This window comes from Apostichopus japonicus, chromosome 11 (genome assembly GCF_037975245.1).
Source record: "Apostichopus japonicus isolate 1M-3 chromosome 11, ASM3797524v1, whole genome shotgun sequence".
NCBI classification, from domain to species: Eukaryota; Metazoa; Echinodermata; class Holothuroidea; order Aspidochirotida; family Stichopodidae; genus Apostichopus; species Apostichopus japonicus.
The window spans coordinates 25,584,409-25,604,670 of NC_092571.1; the positions used below are offsets into that span (position 1 = coordinate 25,584,409).

Sequence of the window (20,262 nt, forward strand, 5' to 3'; positions counted from 1 at the left end):
TTCTTCATCATTATCAAACGATCTCAATTTGTTTTTTCTGTGCTATTAAGTGTGATTTGTCATATCCTGTGCTGAGTCAGATTCCGATCAGTAAGTTGTCAAATCAAACTTAATTGTTTCATCCTGTCTTAAGTGTATGTAGATCAACTTTGAGCAAAAAAAAGAAAGAAAAAAAAATAAGAAAAAATAATTTCTAATAATAAATAAAAAAATATTAAAATAAAAAAAAATTATATGAAAATTTGTATGATCACAGAAATAAATTGAACTTGAATTTATTACCATATATTTTATGCAGCTTGTTACAACAAGACCTATAGTCACGTTATGTACGCAAATTCCAAGTCTCCCAAAATCCGCCGAGAAGAGTAAATGCGAGCTGGAGGTTGAAAGAAACCAACCTGTCCTGGATAGAATGTTCGTTCCATTGTCAGGGGCAAAGAAATAGTAAGGAAGCAGGCACAGGCAGGCCATTTCGCATTTTGCCATGACCAGGCTGGTTGGGCGAAATGGTAAGGTTGGGCGAAATGGCAGTTGGGCGAAATGGTTGTTGGGCGAAGTGACTAGAAAGCAATAATAACACTGTAACTATGTACTGATTTATCTGTAAATGTATTTAAAAAAAAGTCCAATAAATCTGCCTGGTACAATTTCAAACGTAAAATATAAACAAACTATATACTTACTTACATAAAAACATGCACACCAACAGACAGACAGATAGATATTATCACAAATGACCTTTGAACTCGACAACCTCTAATGACCTGAAATGACCTTTGACTTACACAACTATTGATAATATTTTTTGTACATTATGAAGTCGTTGCATTAACAAGGTTTCAGACCTTGGCCTCTGTTGCCCTCAAATGACTTTTGACCTTTACAAAAACAGCAGGGTTTCTGCACTCACCACTGTGGATTCACTAAATACCACGTAATGAATTTGGTTCATCCAAGCTTCACTTCTAAGAGTCACCATGATAAACAAGGTTTTCAGAACTGGACCTTGAATGATGTTTGACCTTCACGAAGAGACTATAAATTTATTTGATACACCAAGTGAGGTGGTCCTATATCTAATAAGTGTGAAATTTAATCAAAGATTCACTAATAGAGATTTTATCATGAACAGCAATGTTTGCAGACTTTGACCGCTCGGCAATCACCGATGACATTTGACTGCTGTGAAAAATCTGCGTAAGAAGAGCAATAACTATTCCAGTGTTGTATTCTAATGGAGTGAGGGCGGTAGCACCAAAGAGTCTGCAGATCCCAACAAGATGAGCACTTTAAACATTGGCCGATCTTAGAATATACAGTTTATCCATAACCTCTACCCTCTCCTGCCCCACCCAGACACAAGACAATATGGTAGGCTTATGCAAAAGGTTGCGCCTCTCACTTACACTCTAACACAGACCACCCCCCCCCCCCGACTTATTCATGCAAAATAAGTATTTTCAAGGTTTTCATTCTTTCAAGGTGAAATGGTATTATTAAAATACATAGTAAATACTGACTTGTATGGGTACAATAACTGTAATACTGTTATAGCTGTGATATCCTCACCAGGCAGTATGGCTTTGTATCCATAGCAACTGTACAGTACTGCTTTGTTTCCATAGCAACTGTGTCAAGGTATGATTATCGTCATGGTAACATTGCCCCACTACCCCTAAATTAAAGATACATGGATGTAAAAAAGGGCACTATTGATTGTACTCAAGGTGTAAGAACTGCCCTCTAACCCCCCCCCTCTCCCCCCGAATTGGCGTTCCTCCAACCCATAAAAATCCATTCACAAAATAATTAATGTGCTATCTTTGGCTTGTTGATATACAAATGTAGAATTCCTTTGGACAAAATTATATCAATTTATTTAGAACTTTAAGAGCAATCCAAACAACAATACATTAAATAAGCATCTGGCATGAAGCTAGGTAATGTTTTATTCTGAACTTATAAAAACATTCAACAGACTAGATGATGCTGTTTCATCTTTCCCATATACAAAATAGAATAAATCTGATATGAGCTTGGTCATATTCTGTTCTTAATTTACAGTCACTTTTCAACCCTAACCATGGAAGCAATCTCATCATTTTCAAAAGACAGAATTGCACTAATGTTACTTCCATTTTCACTCATACATCGAATTAACAAAGCTGGTTTATGTTTCTAAACCGTGCTCCATTGGTATTAATTCAGGGACATTAAGATTTTAGGTTTGAATAGCATAGCACACACTCTATCTCTGCCCATCATATTTTGAGCTTCGCACAAGATAAATAAATATATATATATATATATATATATATATATATATATATATCTAAAGCAAAGTGACATATATTATCCTCTCCACTCGCAGCCTTTTAATAATTTCTGTTCTAAGAATTCTTGTTTATAAAAATGATATCCTTTGAAAGTTACCATTTCCTGAGCTGTATCCTATTTAACTAGGATGGCTGTATCGGATGTTCAAAAAACGGATATCATTTCAAAGTTTACTATTTCCTTAGCAGTAGCCAATGTAAATAGAATCTCCACAGCAGATGTTCAAGGCTTGTAGGTAGTTCTGACGAGGAGAGTTGCTTCATTCTTATCCATCTCCTCATTAATAAATATATAGATAATACTCCCTTCATGCTGGAGGGATTTCAATAGCAGATGTTCAAGGCTTGTAGGTAGCTCTAACCAGGAACGTTGCTTCATTCTTGTCCATCCTATTATTAATAAATATACAGATAATACTCCCCATGCACTCGATGGATTTCCATAGCCGATGTTCAAGGCTTGTAGGTAGGGAACGTTGCTTCATTCTTGTCCATCCTATTATTAATAAATATACAGATAATACTCCCAACAAAGCTGGAGGGATTTCCATAGCCGATGTTCAAGGCTTGTAGGTAGGGAACGTTGCTTCATTCTTGTCCATCCTATTATTAATAAATATACAGATAATACTCCCAACAAAGCTGGAGGGATTTCAATAGCCGATGTTCAAGGCTTGTAGGTAGCTCTAACCAGGAACGTTGCTTCATTCTTGTCCATCCTATTATTAATAAATATACAGATAATACTCCCCATGCACTCGATGGATTTCCATAGCCGATGTTCAAGGCTTGTAGGTAGCTCTCACTTGGAAAGTTGCTTCATTCTTGTCCATCCTTTTGTTAATAAATATATAGATATATACTTCCTACGTGCTGGAGGGATTTCCATAGCCGATGCTCAAGGCTTGTAGGTAGCTCTCATAGTAAAGTTGCTCCATACTTGTCCATCCAATTGTTAATAAATATATAGATATACTCCCAACAAATCTGGGGGGATTTCTATAGCCCAGGCTCAAGGCTTTTGTAGGTAGCTCTCACAAGGAATGTTGCTTCATTCTTGTCCATCCTATTGGTAATAAATATATAGATATACTCCCAACAAATCTGGGGGGATTTCTATAGCCCAGGCTCAAGGCTTGTAGGTAGCTCTCACCAGGAATGTTTCTTCGTTCTTGTCCATTTCATCATTTATAAATATATATATATCAATACTACCCATGTACTGGCAGGGAGCAAACCTCATCCCTAGATTAGTTGTTTCTCCTCCATCCATCTATATAAAAAACCCATAATATAACGTCACGTTAAAGAAGTTTTCGTTTCAAACACTCACAACTAACAAGAAAGCTGAGAAATTAAAAAAAAACATTTTATATAAAAAAAATTAAGCTATACAATTTGGGGCTAGAATGGGACTGCAACAAGTGACCCCCACAGATATGACAAATCTTAAAATTTGAAATTCACCGACTAAGATTTCCAAACCCTTTATTTGGGGCTGGTTCGTATTCATTATTCATTTTCTACGGTTTGCCAGTCACAAGGTGTTGAGAGGTCCATGAAGTGTGACTAAACATCACACCTAGTTTCATTCAACGTATCAATCTTGGCATTTGCAAATAATCTTAGATGAGAGATTTTCCTCTCATTTATTTCTTTTAAAACTTGGTTTTATAATACAGTTTTCACCTTACTATTTCAGCTTCACAGCTGCTATTTACAACTTAAATAAGATTTCCAGCAAGGATGTATAATTTATGATAAAAAAAATAAAAAAAAAAAATATGTAAAATTATGTGGGGTCAGAAAAAGGTGCCATAGGAGGTGGTAAAGTATTAAAGAGATACTGTGGTATTAATTGCATTCTCTAATTATATATTTTTACTTCATTTTGTTGACCAACTATGCCACAAAATGGTTCGAATAATTTTTCGAAATGCAAGGTTCATGGGAAACCCTGTGTTCTTTATTTGTTTGCAGAAATCATAATTATTAAATATACATGCGACAAAGCTTGGCACTTTTTTTTACTTCTTTTTTTGTAGGACCAGTTTCCGTTCTATGTATACACATATGTTTCGTTAGCTACAACATTCTTTTCATGATTCACAGTATGTTGTCATCTTTGCGATTATTTTGGAATTTTTTGGGTTTCATTATCCTCACCTTTAACTTGGTTTCCTTGAATTGCACCAAATCTGGACGGTTGCACTTAACGATGAACGTCTTAGGAGTTGAATACGGATTTTTGTAAGAAATTTTCTGTGAATATTACAAAGTAAATTCAAACAATATATATAAATTTTAATTATAAATGTATTTAATAGTAAAACAAAACAGGTTGCAAGTATAAAATCATGATGTGATGTTTACACCTCTTGGGATAAGTGGAATTACCTTGAAGATGTAATACATTTTATGTACTTTATTTTTTTTTAAGTAAAGTGTAAAATGTTTCCATTATGATGGAGTGTCCCCCCCCCTCCCAAAAAAAAGTTTTCAAACTTCTTCTATGGATAGAGTTGGTAAAGGGAGAGAAAAAAACAGGCGCGTAGCCAGGAATTTGCCAAGGGAAGGGCGAAACTGTAGATTCGGCATTGCAAACTATCTAAGCGTAGCACCACCATGGTTGGCGCGAAGCGTACAAGAAAATTTTGGCTGAAAATGCCTCCCAGTTCGCTGGAAATGGCACTTCCCAGGCCTTGTAAGTTGCATCTTAGCATTTTCTCTTTTGAAAACACTAGCGATATCATAAAAACATTAAAAATTTTTTTTAAAAATATGCTCAAGGGGGGGGCGGCTGCCCCCTTCGCTCCCCCCCTTAGCTACGCGCCTGGAATAAAATGAACTGAGGCAGTACAAAACCAATTAGAAAAGAAAAAGAAAAAAATGTGAGTTGATACTTTTGGCGGTAATGGACATTATAGTAAAAAGGAAACAGACGGTTTGGGATACACAAGTCTTTGAAAGTTTAAAAATTGTGGTGGTTAAAAATAAACTTACTTTGTTAGAGCCTTTCCCTCCCCCGATGGGAAGAGTGAGCTCGAAACCTTTGGATATAACCGGTTCGCGACATGTGACCGCTATCAGCCAGGTACGAACCAGCTGGTGATAATCTGTATCTGTGGGCTGTATGTTGAGGAATTCTGAATGCAGCCAGGGATAATATCATATTATTGTTAAATAGAAAACATGATTTAAAATGATACACGTGTATTCTAGACATTCAGTGGTGCTGACATAGAGAGGATATGAGACAGGGGGTGGGGATGGGGGTGGGGAAGGGGGTAAGATGGCATCCACCGACTGCAGTGATACGATTCTGGCAACATTTTATGTGGAAAAACACATATATGAATACTATTTAAAAAAAAATTAATGAAATTTTGAGAAGCTTCGTTAATTATCATCTCCCAAACTTCTGCCCTTCCCAATAAATTATGAAATGCAAGAGAACACCAACTTCTGTGATTAAGAAATGCCTATTAAAATCCCAATATGTGTTTGTTTGGCTAAAATATGGAGTTCATCATTATAAACTCATTTCCTCTAGTTAGTAGTAACACTCCCTGTCTTTCGAATTAAAATCGTTTTTTAAAATTTATAAACATTCCGAACTAGAAAACCTCTGTCTTCACATGCAATGTTTCAAATTCCCTTCTTGACAATAATATTTGGTTTGCTCGTCACTTTGCTTTGTGTTTGAGAGAAAAAACACAATCATTGTTTTTAATAAAAATATTACTGTAACGCTAGTCTATATTAAAGACCAATAGCATGTTTATACTCACAATGAATAATTCAGATGTTATTTATCTTATAACAGTGTCTAGTAACATGGCATTGCACCAAGCCCCAGGGGGGTGAGAGGATGGTGCATAAACAATAAATTTGGGGCAAGAGTAAGTTCATCAAATGCTGGCACAGGGCAAAGGGGGGGGGGGGGAGGGGAGGAGAATAAAACAAGAGCCCAAGGGCACTGTGGTTCCTTGCTTGGGGTATATGACAATACACATAATATTATCGAGCAAGATTGGGCTCAAATAGTCCAAGTAATTGTGGTCCTACATGTTCCCATAAAGTAACCAACACTATAGCCAACACTTTTGTGATCACAAAATGTGACCGGATTTTTTATCAAAAGGCACTTTTGAGATCTAAATATGGCGTCGCATATGTAAGAAATATAAGAGACCTACAGTACAAGCGTGTCAACAGATATGATAACAATGGTGACCTCAGATGACATGACCTTTAAGTTTCAAAATGTTCCACCACCCCATTCACAACTTGTCCCAAAATATCAACCATGTCACACCTTGGCATTGAGATTTAATTGCATTAAATGTCAAAAACTTAACTTTGAACTTGTATGTAACTTCACACACAAAGGTCACCCGGAGGTCAACCAATTGAAATTTTTGATCGGTGAGACCTAAATAGAGCATGACTGTAAAAAATTCAAACATTTTTTCTTTGCCCATTTTCTCCCCCATAATACTACTTTTTTAACATTAGCTGACCTTTGGTGACCTTGGATCACATGACCGTTAAGTTTGAAAATATTCCCCTATACCATTTGCAACTTGTCCAAAAAAATCAACCTTGTCACACCTTGGCACTGGGAGTTATTGCATTAAATGTGTGAAAATTAACTTTGACCTCAAATAACTCTGCACACGAAGGTCAAATGGGGGTCAACCCATTGACATTTATGATCAGAAGGTACATTTAAAAACTGAAAATAGCATCAACACTGTAAAATCCACAAAACACGAAAAGGTCACCAGAGGTCAAATTGAGGTCAAGGGTCAACCAGATGCGGGTCGACAATTGGATTACATTGAAGCAACTCCCAACCCTAACGGACAATTTGTTCTCAAGTTGTCGCAAAAATACTAGTTTTTTATCATTAATTGACCTTTGGTGACCTTGTATCACATGACCGTTAAGTTTGAAACTATTCCCCTATACCATTTGCAACTACTCCAAAAATATCAACCTTGTCACACCTTGGAACTGGGAGTTATTGCATTAAATGTCTGAAAATTAACTTTGACCTCATATAACTTCGCACACGAAGGTCACACGGGGGTCAACCCATTGACATTTATGATCAGAAGGTACCTTTGACATCTGAAAATAGCATCAAAACTGTAAAAATCCCTAAAACACTAAAAAGGTCACCAGAGGTCACCAGAGGTCAAATTGAGGTCAAGGGTCACCCAGATGCGGGTCGACAATTGGATTACATTGAAGCAACTCCCAACCCTAACGGACAATTTGTTCTCAAGTTATCGCAAAAAATACTAGTTTTTTATCATTAATTGACCTTTGGTGACCTCGGATCACATGACCGTTAAGTTTGAAAATATTCCCCTATACCATTTGCAACTTGTCTCAAAATATCAACTGTGTAACACCTTGGCACTGGGAGTTATTACACTAAATGTCTGAAAATTAACTTTGACCTCATATAACTTAACATACAAAGGTCACCTTGGGTCAACTTATTGACATTTTTGATTGATGAGACCTAAATTAGAGCATCAAACTATAAAAATTCAAACATTTTTTTCCTTGCCCATTTTCTACCCCCAAAATACTAGTTTTTTGACATTAATTGACCTTTGGTGACCTCGGATCACATGACCGTTAACTTTGAAAATATTCCCCTATACCATTTGCAACTTGTCCAAAAATATCAACCATGTCACACGTTGGAACTGGGAGTTGTTGCATTAAATGTCTGAAAATTAACTTTGACCTCGTATAACTTCGCACACGAAGGTCACACGGGTGTCAACCAATTGACATTTTTGATCGGAAGGTACCTTTGATATCCAAATCTAGCATCAAAACCAAACATTTTCTTTTTTGCTCGTTTCCTCCCAAAATAAGCACATTTTTTCTAATGTGACCTTTGACCTTTTGACCTTGGTTTCAGATGTAGTTTAATCTCCTGATTCCAAAAAACAAAACGAAAAGTCTGTACAACCATCCTAACTCTGACCGAAAAACTTTGACCCCATATAACTTCGCACATAAAGGTCACACGGGGTCAACCTATTGACATTTATGATCAGAAGGTACCTTTGACATCTGAAAATAGCATCGAAACTGTAAAAATCCCCAAAACACGAAAAGGTCACCAGAGGTCAAATTGAGGTCAAGGGTCACCCAGATGCGGGTCGACAATTGGATTACATTGAGGCAACTCCCAACCCTAACAGACATTTCGTTCTCAAGTTATTGCAAAAATACTAGTTTTTTATCATTAATTGACCTTTGGTGACCTCGGATCACATGACCGTTAAGTTTGAAAATGCTCCCCTAACCAGTTCACAACTTGTCCCAAAATATCAATCTTGTCGCACATTGGCACTGGGAGTTATTGCAGTTTTAATATTTTCGGTTTTTGGACCATAACTGACCTTTGGTGACCTTTGTGGGCACCAAAAACAATAGGGCACACCTTCTCCATATGGCGGATCTATAGTCCAAGTTTGGCCTCAATCTAACATTCCCTTATTGAGATAGAGCGTACCCAAGCAAGTGTCACAGACACACACACACACACACATACATACATACATACATACACACACACACACGCCAACCTGACTGCATAGGTTCCTTTTGCTAAAGCAAGGAACCAAAAAGCTCTTTGATTGATTGATATTGGGTATAAGAAGTTGAATTGGATCAGAAACACTGATCTGATAAACACAAGATATTCATAATGCTCATAATGTCAGTACTGTACATTACAGTATTCTACTATATTGTACAGTACTGTACAGTGCTGTACCTTATTGTACAGTACAGTACAGTAGAGCACTGTACTATACTGTATAGTACAATACTGTACATTACTGAACATTACTGTACAGTGCTGTACCTTATTGTATAGTACAGTACAGCAATGTACAGTACAATACTGTACAGTAATGTACTGTACTGTACAGAACTGTACATAATCTACTATACTGTACAGTACTGTACAGTGCTGTACCTTATTGTACAGTACAGCACTGTACTGTACAGTACTGTCCTGTACTATACTGTATAGTGCAAAACTGTACAGTACAGTTCTGTACAGTACTGTCCTTTACCATACTGTACAGTACAGTATTGTACTATACTGTACAGTATGGTACATTACAGTACAGTACTGTAGCTGTACTGTTCCATACTGTACAGTATTGTACTATACAGTATAGTACAGGACAGTACTGTACAGTATTGTACAGTACATTACAGTACAGTACAGTACTGTACATTTTGAAGCATGACATGATAATACAGAATATAATAGAATGTTCCAACAGTGATGTTGAGGTACATTTTAAAGGATACCGACTACATTGATGTACATGTTTTTGCATCCCTTCTGTTTAGGGGAAACATAAACTTGGACCTCGTGGACTGCATTGGCCATCAACATAAAAGGATCAGATGGAGTCATCTGAAAGATAATATGGAAGAAAAAAATGGGAAAAAACCCAAAATAAATACAGAAAAATAACAAAAATCACCCTTACTCATTGTTGTTGGCTAAACTTCTTTGATTGGGTAACTTTTTGAGATGGAAATGCCAAACTTAACAAAAAAACAAATTTATTCTTCTATGGTAAGTAAAACTATCAGAAAATTGAGAATAGAATCTTTGTTGGTTCCTGTTAGATTATGCTCGTTCATCAAACACACATATGGGCCTTCTTTATAAACCTACACTATTTATTGAAGGACTCAAGAAAACTTTTTCTCGATTCCTGTTTCTATGTTAAACAGAATTTTAGTTTGAATTCGTAAAGGATATGAAAATAAAAATATTGTTATTACATTTCCTCTTGAAAGAGAAAGTAAAAGTGACTAATTTTTGGAGTGATGGTATCGCTTCGGTGGAAGATATGATGTAAACTATTGAGATCGCTGAAAGAATCGGGGAGTAAAGTTGTGCATTTAGAAATCATTTTCTCATAGCAGAAACTCCACGAACAGAAGGATATTGTAGCGGCTGAAGGGACGTGTATACAATTCTTAAGATCCTTCTAGGCTTCCATCTAAAGACTCCAGGTTACCACTCATCCACATTTCCCAAGGGAGGCCATTTTCATATCCTATGTGAGAGTTCAGTTATACTTACAAATTTTGTAAGACAAAAAATCCAGATTATCTATCATATGTGAAAGATCCTGGTGTACTCACAAAAGATAAAATGAGTCCAGATTATAAAGTTGTAATAAACTCGGTAGCAAAACATTCTCAAGAGCAATTTGCCCCATCCAACCACTCCAATTTGCACACACATCAAAGCCGTTCTGATCTGACGTCGAGATTGACCTTTTTCCGCAGCAAATCTAGTACCACTTTTGAGAAGGAACCCAATTTTATAAGCGACGGCACCTTTAGGATTCCATGTCTCTAACGTCCATAAATAATCTTGCTTAGCGACCAACTTTTTTGACCGAATTGTGGGAAGATCCAGATTTTTGTCCAAGGATTGACCAGAAAACTTACTTAAAGATTGGCCGAGAGTAGCCACCAGCAATTCTTAATACGGGGTCACAAGAAAATGGGATTTTGATCACCAACAGCTCCAAATTTTATAAATGCTATATTTTTTGAACCACCCAAAAGCATGGATGAGCCTGGGGTAAAAAAAAAAAATCATAGGCTCCAGTTTGCATATGCTACAGTGTGTTAGGATAATAGTTTTTGTCCCCGAGGTAGAAAAGATATTCCGGAAAATTCGCGGAAAGAGCTCATACCTGCAAAAGAGTGTCCAAACACTCTTTCCCTCTCTCCTTCATCCCTGCCAACTCCATATTTCAAAAACATAAGAATAAAATCAACAGCACGCAGCGGACTTACCGCCATCTCTTGCGGGTGGGAGGAGAAGCATTTCACGAGCCTGGACGCTGTCGTTCCTTTCAAGATCAAAGAGAAACTCTGCGTTTGTCCTTCCATGCAGCTGACGTCCATCCTGTGGAGGGCGTGGATGTAAAACTGCCAGATCTGAACCGGTTTGCAGATGAACGGGTCCCTGAAGATAAAACCAGGACAGAGATAAGATGAAGTGATCTTTAAAATAAACGGTTAATTTTTGCAAGACAAGAGTACCACATTTATCAATAGCCAATCCCAACTGTCAATGAGCATTAACTGCAAAACATTGGCTTTATGTGGCTTCAGAGATTATTGTGCTAGGTCAACATAAACTACTAGTTTGCAAATATTCAGAGCGCTATCTACCTCTAAGGGATGCTCCATTTGCTAAAGTTCATCAATTAATAGAATTACTGGAAAAGTTCTGCATATTTAGGTCAAAACCCCATTTTAACAGCAATTTGTATCATGGAGATAGAAATGTTAAAAATTTGTTGAAACTTTGATGTCATTGTGGAAATTGAGGACTCTATAATCAAATTCTCAACTTATAGTTTATATTTATTTGAAATAAATAACTGGACTAGTAAAAGTAATGAAATAAATGGTTATGAGCTTTTACTATCTCATTAAGTGTCAAAATATTTATTTAATATAGGAGTCTATCATCAAATTCTCAACTTATACTTTATTTGAAATAAAAAACTGGACTAGTAAAATTAATGAAATAAATGGTTATGAGCTTTTAGTATCTCATTAAGTGTCAAAATATTTATCAAATATGAACTTTTCTGAGATGATAGAGCAGAAGGAGGGTTTGCATAACCTATTCCTTGTACAAGTAAGATATGTATTACATTTCCTATTCTTTCATATGAAGTATTACATTTATCAGGAAAACATGAACAGTGGTATTCCAAATACAAATGCATTCTTCAATAAGTTTAAATTCTTACTACAGGTGGAGAAATATCTTCATGAGTGCGAAACTCGCTCTCCAATTTCTTACAATAACCTTTACGCAACATTTTCTAGTTGTTCTTCTCTTTTTGATGTTTAGGTTTACAGATTATATATTTCGAAATTCGTATTAATCTAATATACTTTGTTAAAAATCGATCACTTTAATTTTCACAATTATGGTCGCTATTTAAGAAATAGCTATTGTTCATTTACGAAAATGGAAAAACAAATTTGTACATTGAATTCAAAGTTTGAATAAAAGATGGCAAAAAAAAATAAAATATGTATGACATAAATTATATTAAAACATGAAACTTACAGATAAATGACGACATAGAACTTCTTGACCGATGGTGAAGGACCACATGCGACCTTGATGAATACATCTTGAGGTTCACTCGAAGGCTAAGTAAAGAAATAGAAAAGAAAAACTTTCTAAATATGTGCTTTTACAGACCAACATACTCATTGATTAATACTTTCTGGGGAAATGAAACATGGAGTTCTTAAAATGTGACATATTAAGTACAAAATAACCACCAAAATAGGATTCGGAAGACATTTTAAAACTGAATTATATTTTTTTTTAGTTTTGCTAATATATTTAAATTATATCCAAGGCCCATCAGTCACAGCAGTATGGGACACGATTCATTAATTGTCACATGTTGAAATCAGTGATAGTAAAAAACCGTGTCCCCTTGTTCGAGCAATAGACGACTGTCACCTGGTCCACTTTTTGAAGTCTTCATTTTACCTTTCGTACCTTACAAAACCATTGTTACATTCTTTATCTCACATTTGACCCAGGCCCACTTGAACGGACACCAGGGATGTAACCCCCTCTGATCCTGTAAGGCCTGGTTCACAGACAACCAACACATTAAACACACTTTTATAGAAAGAGGAAGGTGAGATTAAATATATATTGCCAGTCAGAAATGATCAGAAGCACCAAAGAATTAACTACATCACATAAATAGTTCCACTTCCATTTTTTCAATGTCTTACCAACTTTTTTGATTCACATATAACATTCTCATCACTGCACTTGACATAGACTTGTCGTTGGAGGTCGGAGTGGCCCATCATTTCTATTGAAAATGATTGAATAGACAAGAAAATTGGTATGGTGTGGGTAGAAAGCAATCCTCAGGGGTGGGGGGGGGTGGTTAGGGAAGGGGATAAGAGAATTTGCAAAATATTTGACTTGTAATGGTCTAGTATATGTTACACCAAGTATGATGGCCAGAGGGAGCAAAGACGGAGTAGAACAGATTAACTCCATGGATGGTTGAAAAACAATAGAAGAAAGTAATAATAATGGAATCATTGTTATGAGAACTAAGATATAAAAAACCATCAGCACCTGATATTTTCTTTCAGGATTTCTGAGGAGAAAATATTTACAATCCCGTTTTTTGATACGATGCAGAAGGGATTGAATCTGTCTGCCAATTATGGGGCTATTCTTTGACCGGAGGCAGAAGGGAGGGGTGGGGGAGGGGAGGAGTGATTAGAATACACATACTTTTGTCAATTATTACAAAACAAAAAGGAGAACTAGTTGGTCTCTTTATGTAGAAACTATCAAGAAACCGATAAAATTTTGAAAAGGTGACTGAAAACATGAAACATGCAATTTAATAAAGATTTTCCAAACAATATTTGCAACTAGTTGTTTTCTTTTTAAGCTTTACCTGTAAATGCATTGAACGGAGGTAACCTAATCGACTTCTTAAGGAAACTCTGTTCTGGATGCTGGAAACGAAAGGTTTGGTTGACGATGTGAGGTTGGGGTTCCACGCTCAATGACAACACTGCAATTGGCTTGTTGTCTTGGGTCCGGAAAAATACCTTTAAAAAATATTGGAAACCATGCAACTAATACAATGAATTTAAACTAGTGGTACATAAATGTTTAGGCCTATATCCCAGAATCATTCATGAGTACTGAGTCACGACCCACCAGACCTCCCCCTCCCACCCCCGCCCCCGGCCCAACCCTCAGAATCGATGCACAGAATGTGTGTATAGCTAGCTTGGACTAGGGAACTGATGTTAAAAACAAAATTCTTGTCGATCTCCATCGACAAGCTTTGAAACCCGTACGTATTAAAGTTATCTGCAGTCTGGAAATATTCCACAACCCAGCCAAAAATTTTCGGGACTCCAGATTGGGCCACAACCCATAGTTTGCGGACCGTCACTTCCAACCAAGGTTTGAAACAGCAACAGATCCCATAACACAAGAATAAAATACTGTAGTACATAGTAACTATAAATATAAATATTTTATACCATTTTTTATTACATCCAAGCTCAGTCCCTTAGGAGAAATATTTTACATCAGAAACAAAATTAATTGTTAATCGTAAACTAATTTCATCTTTTGTATCATGATTCTGTTTGTACACATATCATACTATTTATCAAAATATGCAAAGATAGGTTTTTTCTTACATAACATAAGATTCATAAGTTTTTTTCTTGGTGTGTGTGTGTCTTCAATCTCTTTACTGTATATTTTCTTTCGATGTATGTATCGCTCTTAAAAATGCACATTTGGGAAGTGTAAAGCCAAAAAAAAAAAAAATCTGAATTTAATTTGTCTTGAACTACATACCTTGACAGTTTTAGATTCCAGTGTGTCATCTACATCAGTCATCTGTTTGGTCCAGTTGTTATAATGTTTAGCTGAGGGACCCTGGAAATAAAAATTAGAAAACAATTATCATAATGAAAACAAAAATACAGAAAAATAATTTACTTATCACTGTTGTAATTTCAAAGTAAAATAAAACTGTTAGCAAACTGCTTATCCACTAGAGAGAATGTGTAAAAGTAAGTTGGCCTGACATTTCGAACCTAGCAGGATCTTCAGATCCTAGCAGGATCCTAGCAGGATCCTAGCAGGACAACAATGTTGTAATTTGTCACATTTTTGAAATGAAAAACGTTTAAAATGTTTACACTCTTTGATGTGACAGAAAATAAGTCCAAAGTTTCCTAACCTGCGGTGGCACTTGGTGATTTGTTCTGAAACTTTGGTATTTGAAAGGTATGAAGACTTTTTCCTTTGGTTTGAGGAAGATGTGAACACCTAAACCGAGATGTTCGTCATCCGTAGGATTTATAAACATTCCTTCCTCCATGTTCGTGGTTGTGAGCTTAAAGATCTTCTTCAAATATCGCAACTCCTTGAAATTTGTCATGACACTGAAACGAAAATCACGTGAACAGTCTTTAGATAGTAAGTCAATAAAAAGGTGTTCACAATGAGTAGCTGGAGGAGAGGATGGTTTTGGAGGGGGCGAGAAAGGGGGAAGGAAGGAGGGAGGGGGTAGTTAATTTTCTTCATAACAACATCAGTGATTTACATACAGTGAAGATTACAGACATTTCACATGATCAGAATGCAAGACACTATTAAATACATTATGGATTTCTCTAGTGTTCTATGGATTCTATGGGTGTCTGCTCTTTCATATAAATTTAAATATTTAAATTAACCGAATTGCAATATACTGCTGCAGATATGTGCAGAGTAGTAAATTGCATTCCAGATGCAGTGGACACTAAACAGGCAAGGGGGTGGGGGGGGGGGGGGGGGGGGTGGAAGAAGAGCTTTGAAACACATACTATTACACATAGCTTATTTCCATCATTTGGTAGACTTTCTATACTTAACAGTCTATTGTAGCTCTGTTACACTGTTGAATCATTAATACTTTCCTTGCATTAGTGCCCTATCATCTCAGGATGTTGCTATAGTGTGTTCTTACCCTAGTTCTCTGTCATAACACTGCATTGCTATAGTGTATTTCTATCCTAGTTCCCTATCTTCATAATACATTACTACATTGTGTTCTCACCATAGTTCCCTATCTTCATATTGCATTTTACTATAGTGTATTCTTACCCTAGTTCACTGTCTTCACACTGCCTTAATATCGTCTGTTCTTCCCCTAGTTCCCTATCTTCATACTGTATTATTATAGTGTGTTCTCACCCTAGTTCCCTGTCTTCACACTGTATTGCTATAGTGTATTCCTACCCTGGTTCGCAGTCTTCACACTGCAGTACTATAGTGTATTCTTACCCTAATTCCCTATATTAAACTCTTTTTTTATAGTGCATTCTTACCCTACTTCCCTATCTTCATACTGTATTATTATAGTGTGTTCTCACCCTAGTTCCCTGTCTTCACACTGTATTGCTATAGTGTATTCCTACCCTGGTTCGCAGTCTTCACACTGCAGTACTATAGTGTATTCTTACCCTAATTCCCTATATTAAACTCTTTTTTTATAGTGCGTTCTTACCCTACTTCCCTATCTTCATACTGCATTACTATAGTGTATTCTTACCCTAGTTCCCTATCTTCCCACTGTATTGCTATGGTGTGTTCCACATTGTAAGGATTACGTAACTCAAACTCAAAGTACTCTGCCGCTGCGAACGTTGGATGTATAGTGTGTTGGGTGGTGATAACAGACTGCAACATTAACAGTATCCCCTCTTTCTTACTCAGAGATCTACAAGAGAATGAAACAATATTGAAGCGTTCTCCTGAAAATTGGTCACTAATGTTTGCATATCATGCATATGTTTATATGTAATCTTGTTGTGGAAAAATAAATAAATGAAACCAAATTAAATATCATTTTCTTGTTAGCTAGCTCAAATTACACAGATACGGTGTACAAAAGTGCACAAACTTACAAATAATAAACGGCAAATGAGCAAAATACATGGATTTTAATATAGAAAGTACAAAACCAGACAAAGGTCAGTACTGACCAAGAATGAGTTAGGCTTCTTGGTATAGGTATTGACAGCATTGTATGTTAGTATTGCAATTGTGCAAGTCGCGATCGTTATATCTGAATAGTATAATTGTGCGTTTGTCTCTGCGGTTGCACTGTATTGATATTGTTATGTACTATTAAAACAAAGATAAGAAAATAATAAATTGTTAGGCAAGGATTGAGTTGTATTGTAATACTAAAGAACTCACAAAATTATCATGTCTATTTGTATAAATGTCAAATGAGTCAATAAAAGAGATGGGAAAAAAAAAAAATGTTAGTATTGAAATACATAAATCAAACGAAGGGTTTTCACACGGCTCAGACAGAATACTTGTGTCACATTCACATGTTTCCAAGACAGTTGTTGGCATTTGGCCTCTTTCTGGAGAATGCGTCCCTATCCATCAACATATATCCAATGTGTTTTTTTTTATAATTTTTGATAGGAGGTGGGAATTTCCCTTGTTACCTCTGAATCTCTATTGTTTTCAGGTCTCTGCTTCTTTGAACCTTCTCTTCCTTTTTCACCTGAGAAATTAAGAAGAAGAAAAAAACGAGAGAAAAGATACAGAATAATAATAATAATAATAATAAATTACACTTATATAGCACTTAATACAGCATTTCAATCACTTTACAGAGTAGGAAAGAGACAAAGGAAACCAAGGGGGAAAAAAAGAAACTAGGAATCAAACAGACATGTTTTAAGTTGTCTCTTGAAAATACAAAGGAAGGGAGAGTCACGAACATGAAATAAGAGTTTGTTCCAAAGAGAAGGCGCAGCGACAGAAAAGGCATGATATATAATAATAAAGGATATTAAGTGAATGGAAGTCTAACGACATAATAAGTTATGATTAATATATAGAAGACAATGTATGAGTCTCTGTATAACTTCTGGTCCACAAACCCAACTTTATCATCCATCTGCATTCATAGACTGCTTTAAGGGTCAATAAAGATTTGAGTTATTTTTTCAAGCATTTGATTCACATGGAAAATCATACCAAATTCACACATTGCAAAGGATCTGTTTATCTGAAAGTTAATTTAGTTTGTAATTTTTGTGACTGGCTGCACAAAACAGGCCTTTAAAAATAAAGGCAGGCGGGGGGGGGTGTGGGAGGCGGGGGGAGGGGACAATAACCCACCAAAAATTTCTCATTTTTCTCCTTTCCCAGCGATTCACGGACAGCTTTCATTCTGTTCAACTTGCGTTGCTGTTTGGAGCTCATCTCATTGGAATCTGATTTGTTCTGTCCTCCCGTTCTCGAGAAGAGAGCCGTGGCCACCTCCTGGTCAACTTCGGCCATGTGAGAAGCCATGAACGTCCTGTTTTGGCTCAAGTGGGTGGCCCTTGCATCTTTAACAAAAGTAGAATTCAAATATAGATCACTTAAAAGGCCACGAAAGACGTTTCCAGGCAAGTCCATCTACTTGAAACCATCCAAACTACCTTTAAACAGGGTACATGTTTTTTTTTTATGTTGGGCGGGAATGAAGAGCTAATTCGGTGGGCAAAAAATATGTCTGAAGATTATCAAGTCAGTCCTGGATAGTTTTCACAACCTTACACTTTACTTACCAGAGTGTCTGCTTGTGGAATTCAACCTTCCGCCCAAAAACGCTCCGCTTCCATCGTCCTGTATGACAACTTTGGCCGATTGGAACGGAAGAGTCGCTGCCTTTGCGACAGTTTTATCTACGGGATGACCTATATTAGCCAGTCTGACATGTAAGTGACCTCTTAAAAGGTTAGCCACGCCCACCGGCCTAACGCTGCCACTCCGACTCTGTTGGAATGAAAAATATTTGAAAGGTCATACAACTAATAAATAACCATGGTTGTAAAAAGATAAATTCCAATTTTTTAACGTATTACCAGAAAAGATAAATTTGTGTATTACAAACCAAATTTGCTAAGTTCAACACAAACTTAGCTATTTCAACCCAAAATTAGGCTTTAAACACAGAATTTTAGTATATCAAACCAATACATACATAGTTTAATTTTCATTTAGCAAATACAAAAGAAAAATGCAAAAATGCAAATACCCCAAAAATGTAAAATACCATAGCAGTCAAAATTGGGCAAACCAACCTCTAAATTGTTAACACTTTTGATTGGTTAATTTTTATGATTGAGAGAGACTCACCAAGTCTCCAGTCATTGTACCCGCTGCCTCATTGTACTCTGATGTGACGATGTCCAACTCGGAGGCAATCTGGACCGCCTCTCGCCCTCCTCTGAGAAGATGCTACAAAATACATACAAATGAGATACAAACAAATGAGAGTAACAACAGCCAATGGGCGGAAAATATTTACAATAATATATATTTTTTTTTAACAATTTTTTTAATTTTTACAAAAACATTTTTAACAATTTTTTTTTTAACAATTTTTTTTTAAACAATTGATAGTGTTTAGAGATTTGCTAGAATGGAGTTCATGCAAATTTTGCTTTAAACAAAACAACATACTGACAATACTAATGACTTTATCTACACGTCTACCTTTGCATTCATATTGTAATCTGCTAAATTTGAATACTGTTTTGTGAAATGTTGTAAATAGATTATTCCTTGCTTTTGTCAGGTCATGTTTTGCCATACTTTTAATGAATACACAAAAACGTTAAGCACATCACAAGCAATGAAATATTCTTGATGTTATTTACAGGGATGAGCCTGGGGTAAAAAAAAATCACAGAATTTTGCAAAAATTGCGGCATAGGCTCTAGTTTGCGTATGCTACAGTGTGTTAAGATAATAGTTTTTGTCCCCGAGGTAGAAAAGAAATCACGGATATTCCGCGAATTCGCGGAAAAAGCTCGTGCCTGTATATAGCAGGTGTTGTCAATTAATTCCCTATGATGGTTAGAGAGAAACCACTGATTGTAGGGAAGGGCCAGAGAGGATCAAAATCTCACTCTACCTAGTTTAAATCTTCCTGCAGGATAGGCAAGTTTGATACTCAACCCTAAAGCTTTAACAACCCAAGATTGCAGACCGACTTTCGCTTTTAGGGGCAGCTGCGAGAAATTTAGCGGGTATAGTTTGCTATTGAGGCTATTGAGAACCCCTGATATATGTATGTATGTATGTATGTTTTTTAGATCCTCCTTCGAGCAGGAACTCGCGAAGAAGCCATCATCGGCTTATCAAAGCCGCAAGCTGGCCGAAGTCATTCTCTTAGATTCATTTTTAACAACTATGATTATAATTGTCAATTGCCAACAACTCTGTAACTGG

General features: G+C 36.3%; 1 protein-coding gene across 4 annotated transcripts in view; it reads right to left on the reverse strand.

Moving 5' to 3' along the window:
- Positions 1–596: 596 nt before the first annotated feature.
- LOC139976154 (nephrocystin-4-like) overlaps positions 597–20,262 on the reverse strand; it is a 55,912-nt gene continuing 36,246 nt past the window's right edge. For all 4 annotated transcript variants that reach the window (XM_071984627.1, XM_071984626.1, XM_071984625.1 and 1 more), the window contains 15 exons: positions 19,165–19,266; positions 18,594–18,801; positions 18,160–18,371; positions 17,478–17,536; positions 16,565–16,732; positions 15,209–15,413; positions 14,821–14,901; positions 13,895–14,051; positions 13,206–13,288; positions 12,514–12,599; positions 11,217–11,388; positions 9,699–9,807; positions 5,343–5,461; positions 4,506–4,601; positions 597–3,612 (listed from right to left, as the gene is read on the reverse strand). In XM_071984627.1, the coding sequence (XP_071840728.1) occupies positions 3,469–3,612; positions 4,506–4,601; positions 5,343–5,461; positions 9,699–9,807; positions 11,217–11,388; positions 12,514–12,599; positions 13,206–13,288; positions 13,895–14,051; positions 14,821–14,901; positions 15,209–15,413; positions 16,565–16,732; positions 17,478–17,536; positions 18,160–18,371; positions 18,594–18,801; positions 19,165–19,266 (2,001 nt within the window). In that variant the 3' untranslated portion in view covers positions 597–3,468. The remainder of the gene's footprint in view (positions 3,613–4,505; positions 4,602–5,342; positions 5,462–9,698; positions 9,808–11,216; positions 11,389–12,513; positions 12,600–13,205; positions 13,289–13,894; positions 14,052–14,820; positions 14,902–15,208; positions 15,414–16,564; positions 16,733–17,477; positions 17,537–18,159; positions 18,372–18,593; positions 18,802–19,164; positions 19,267–20,262) is intronic.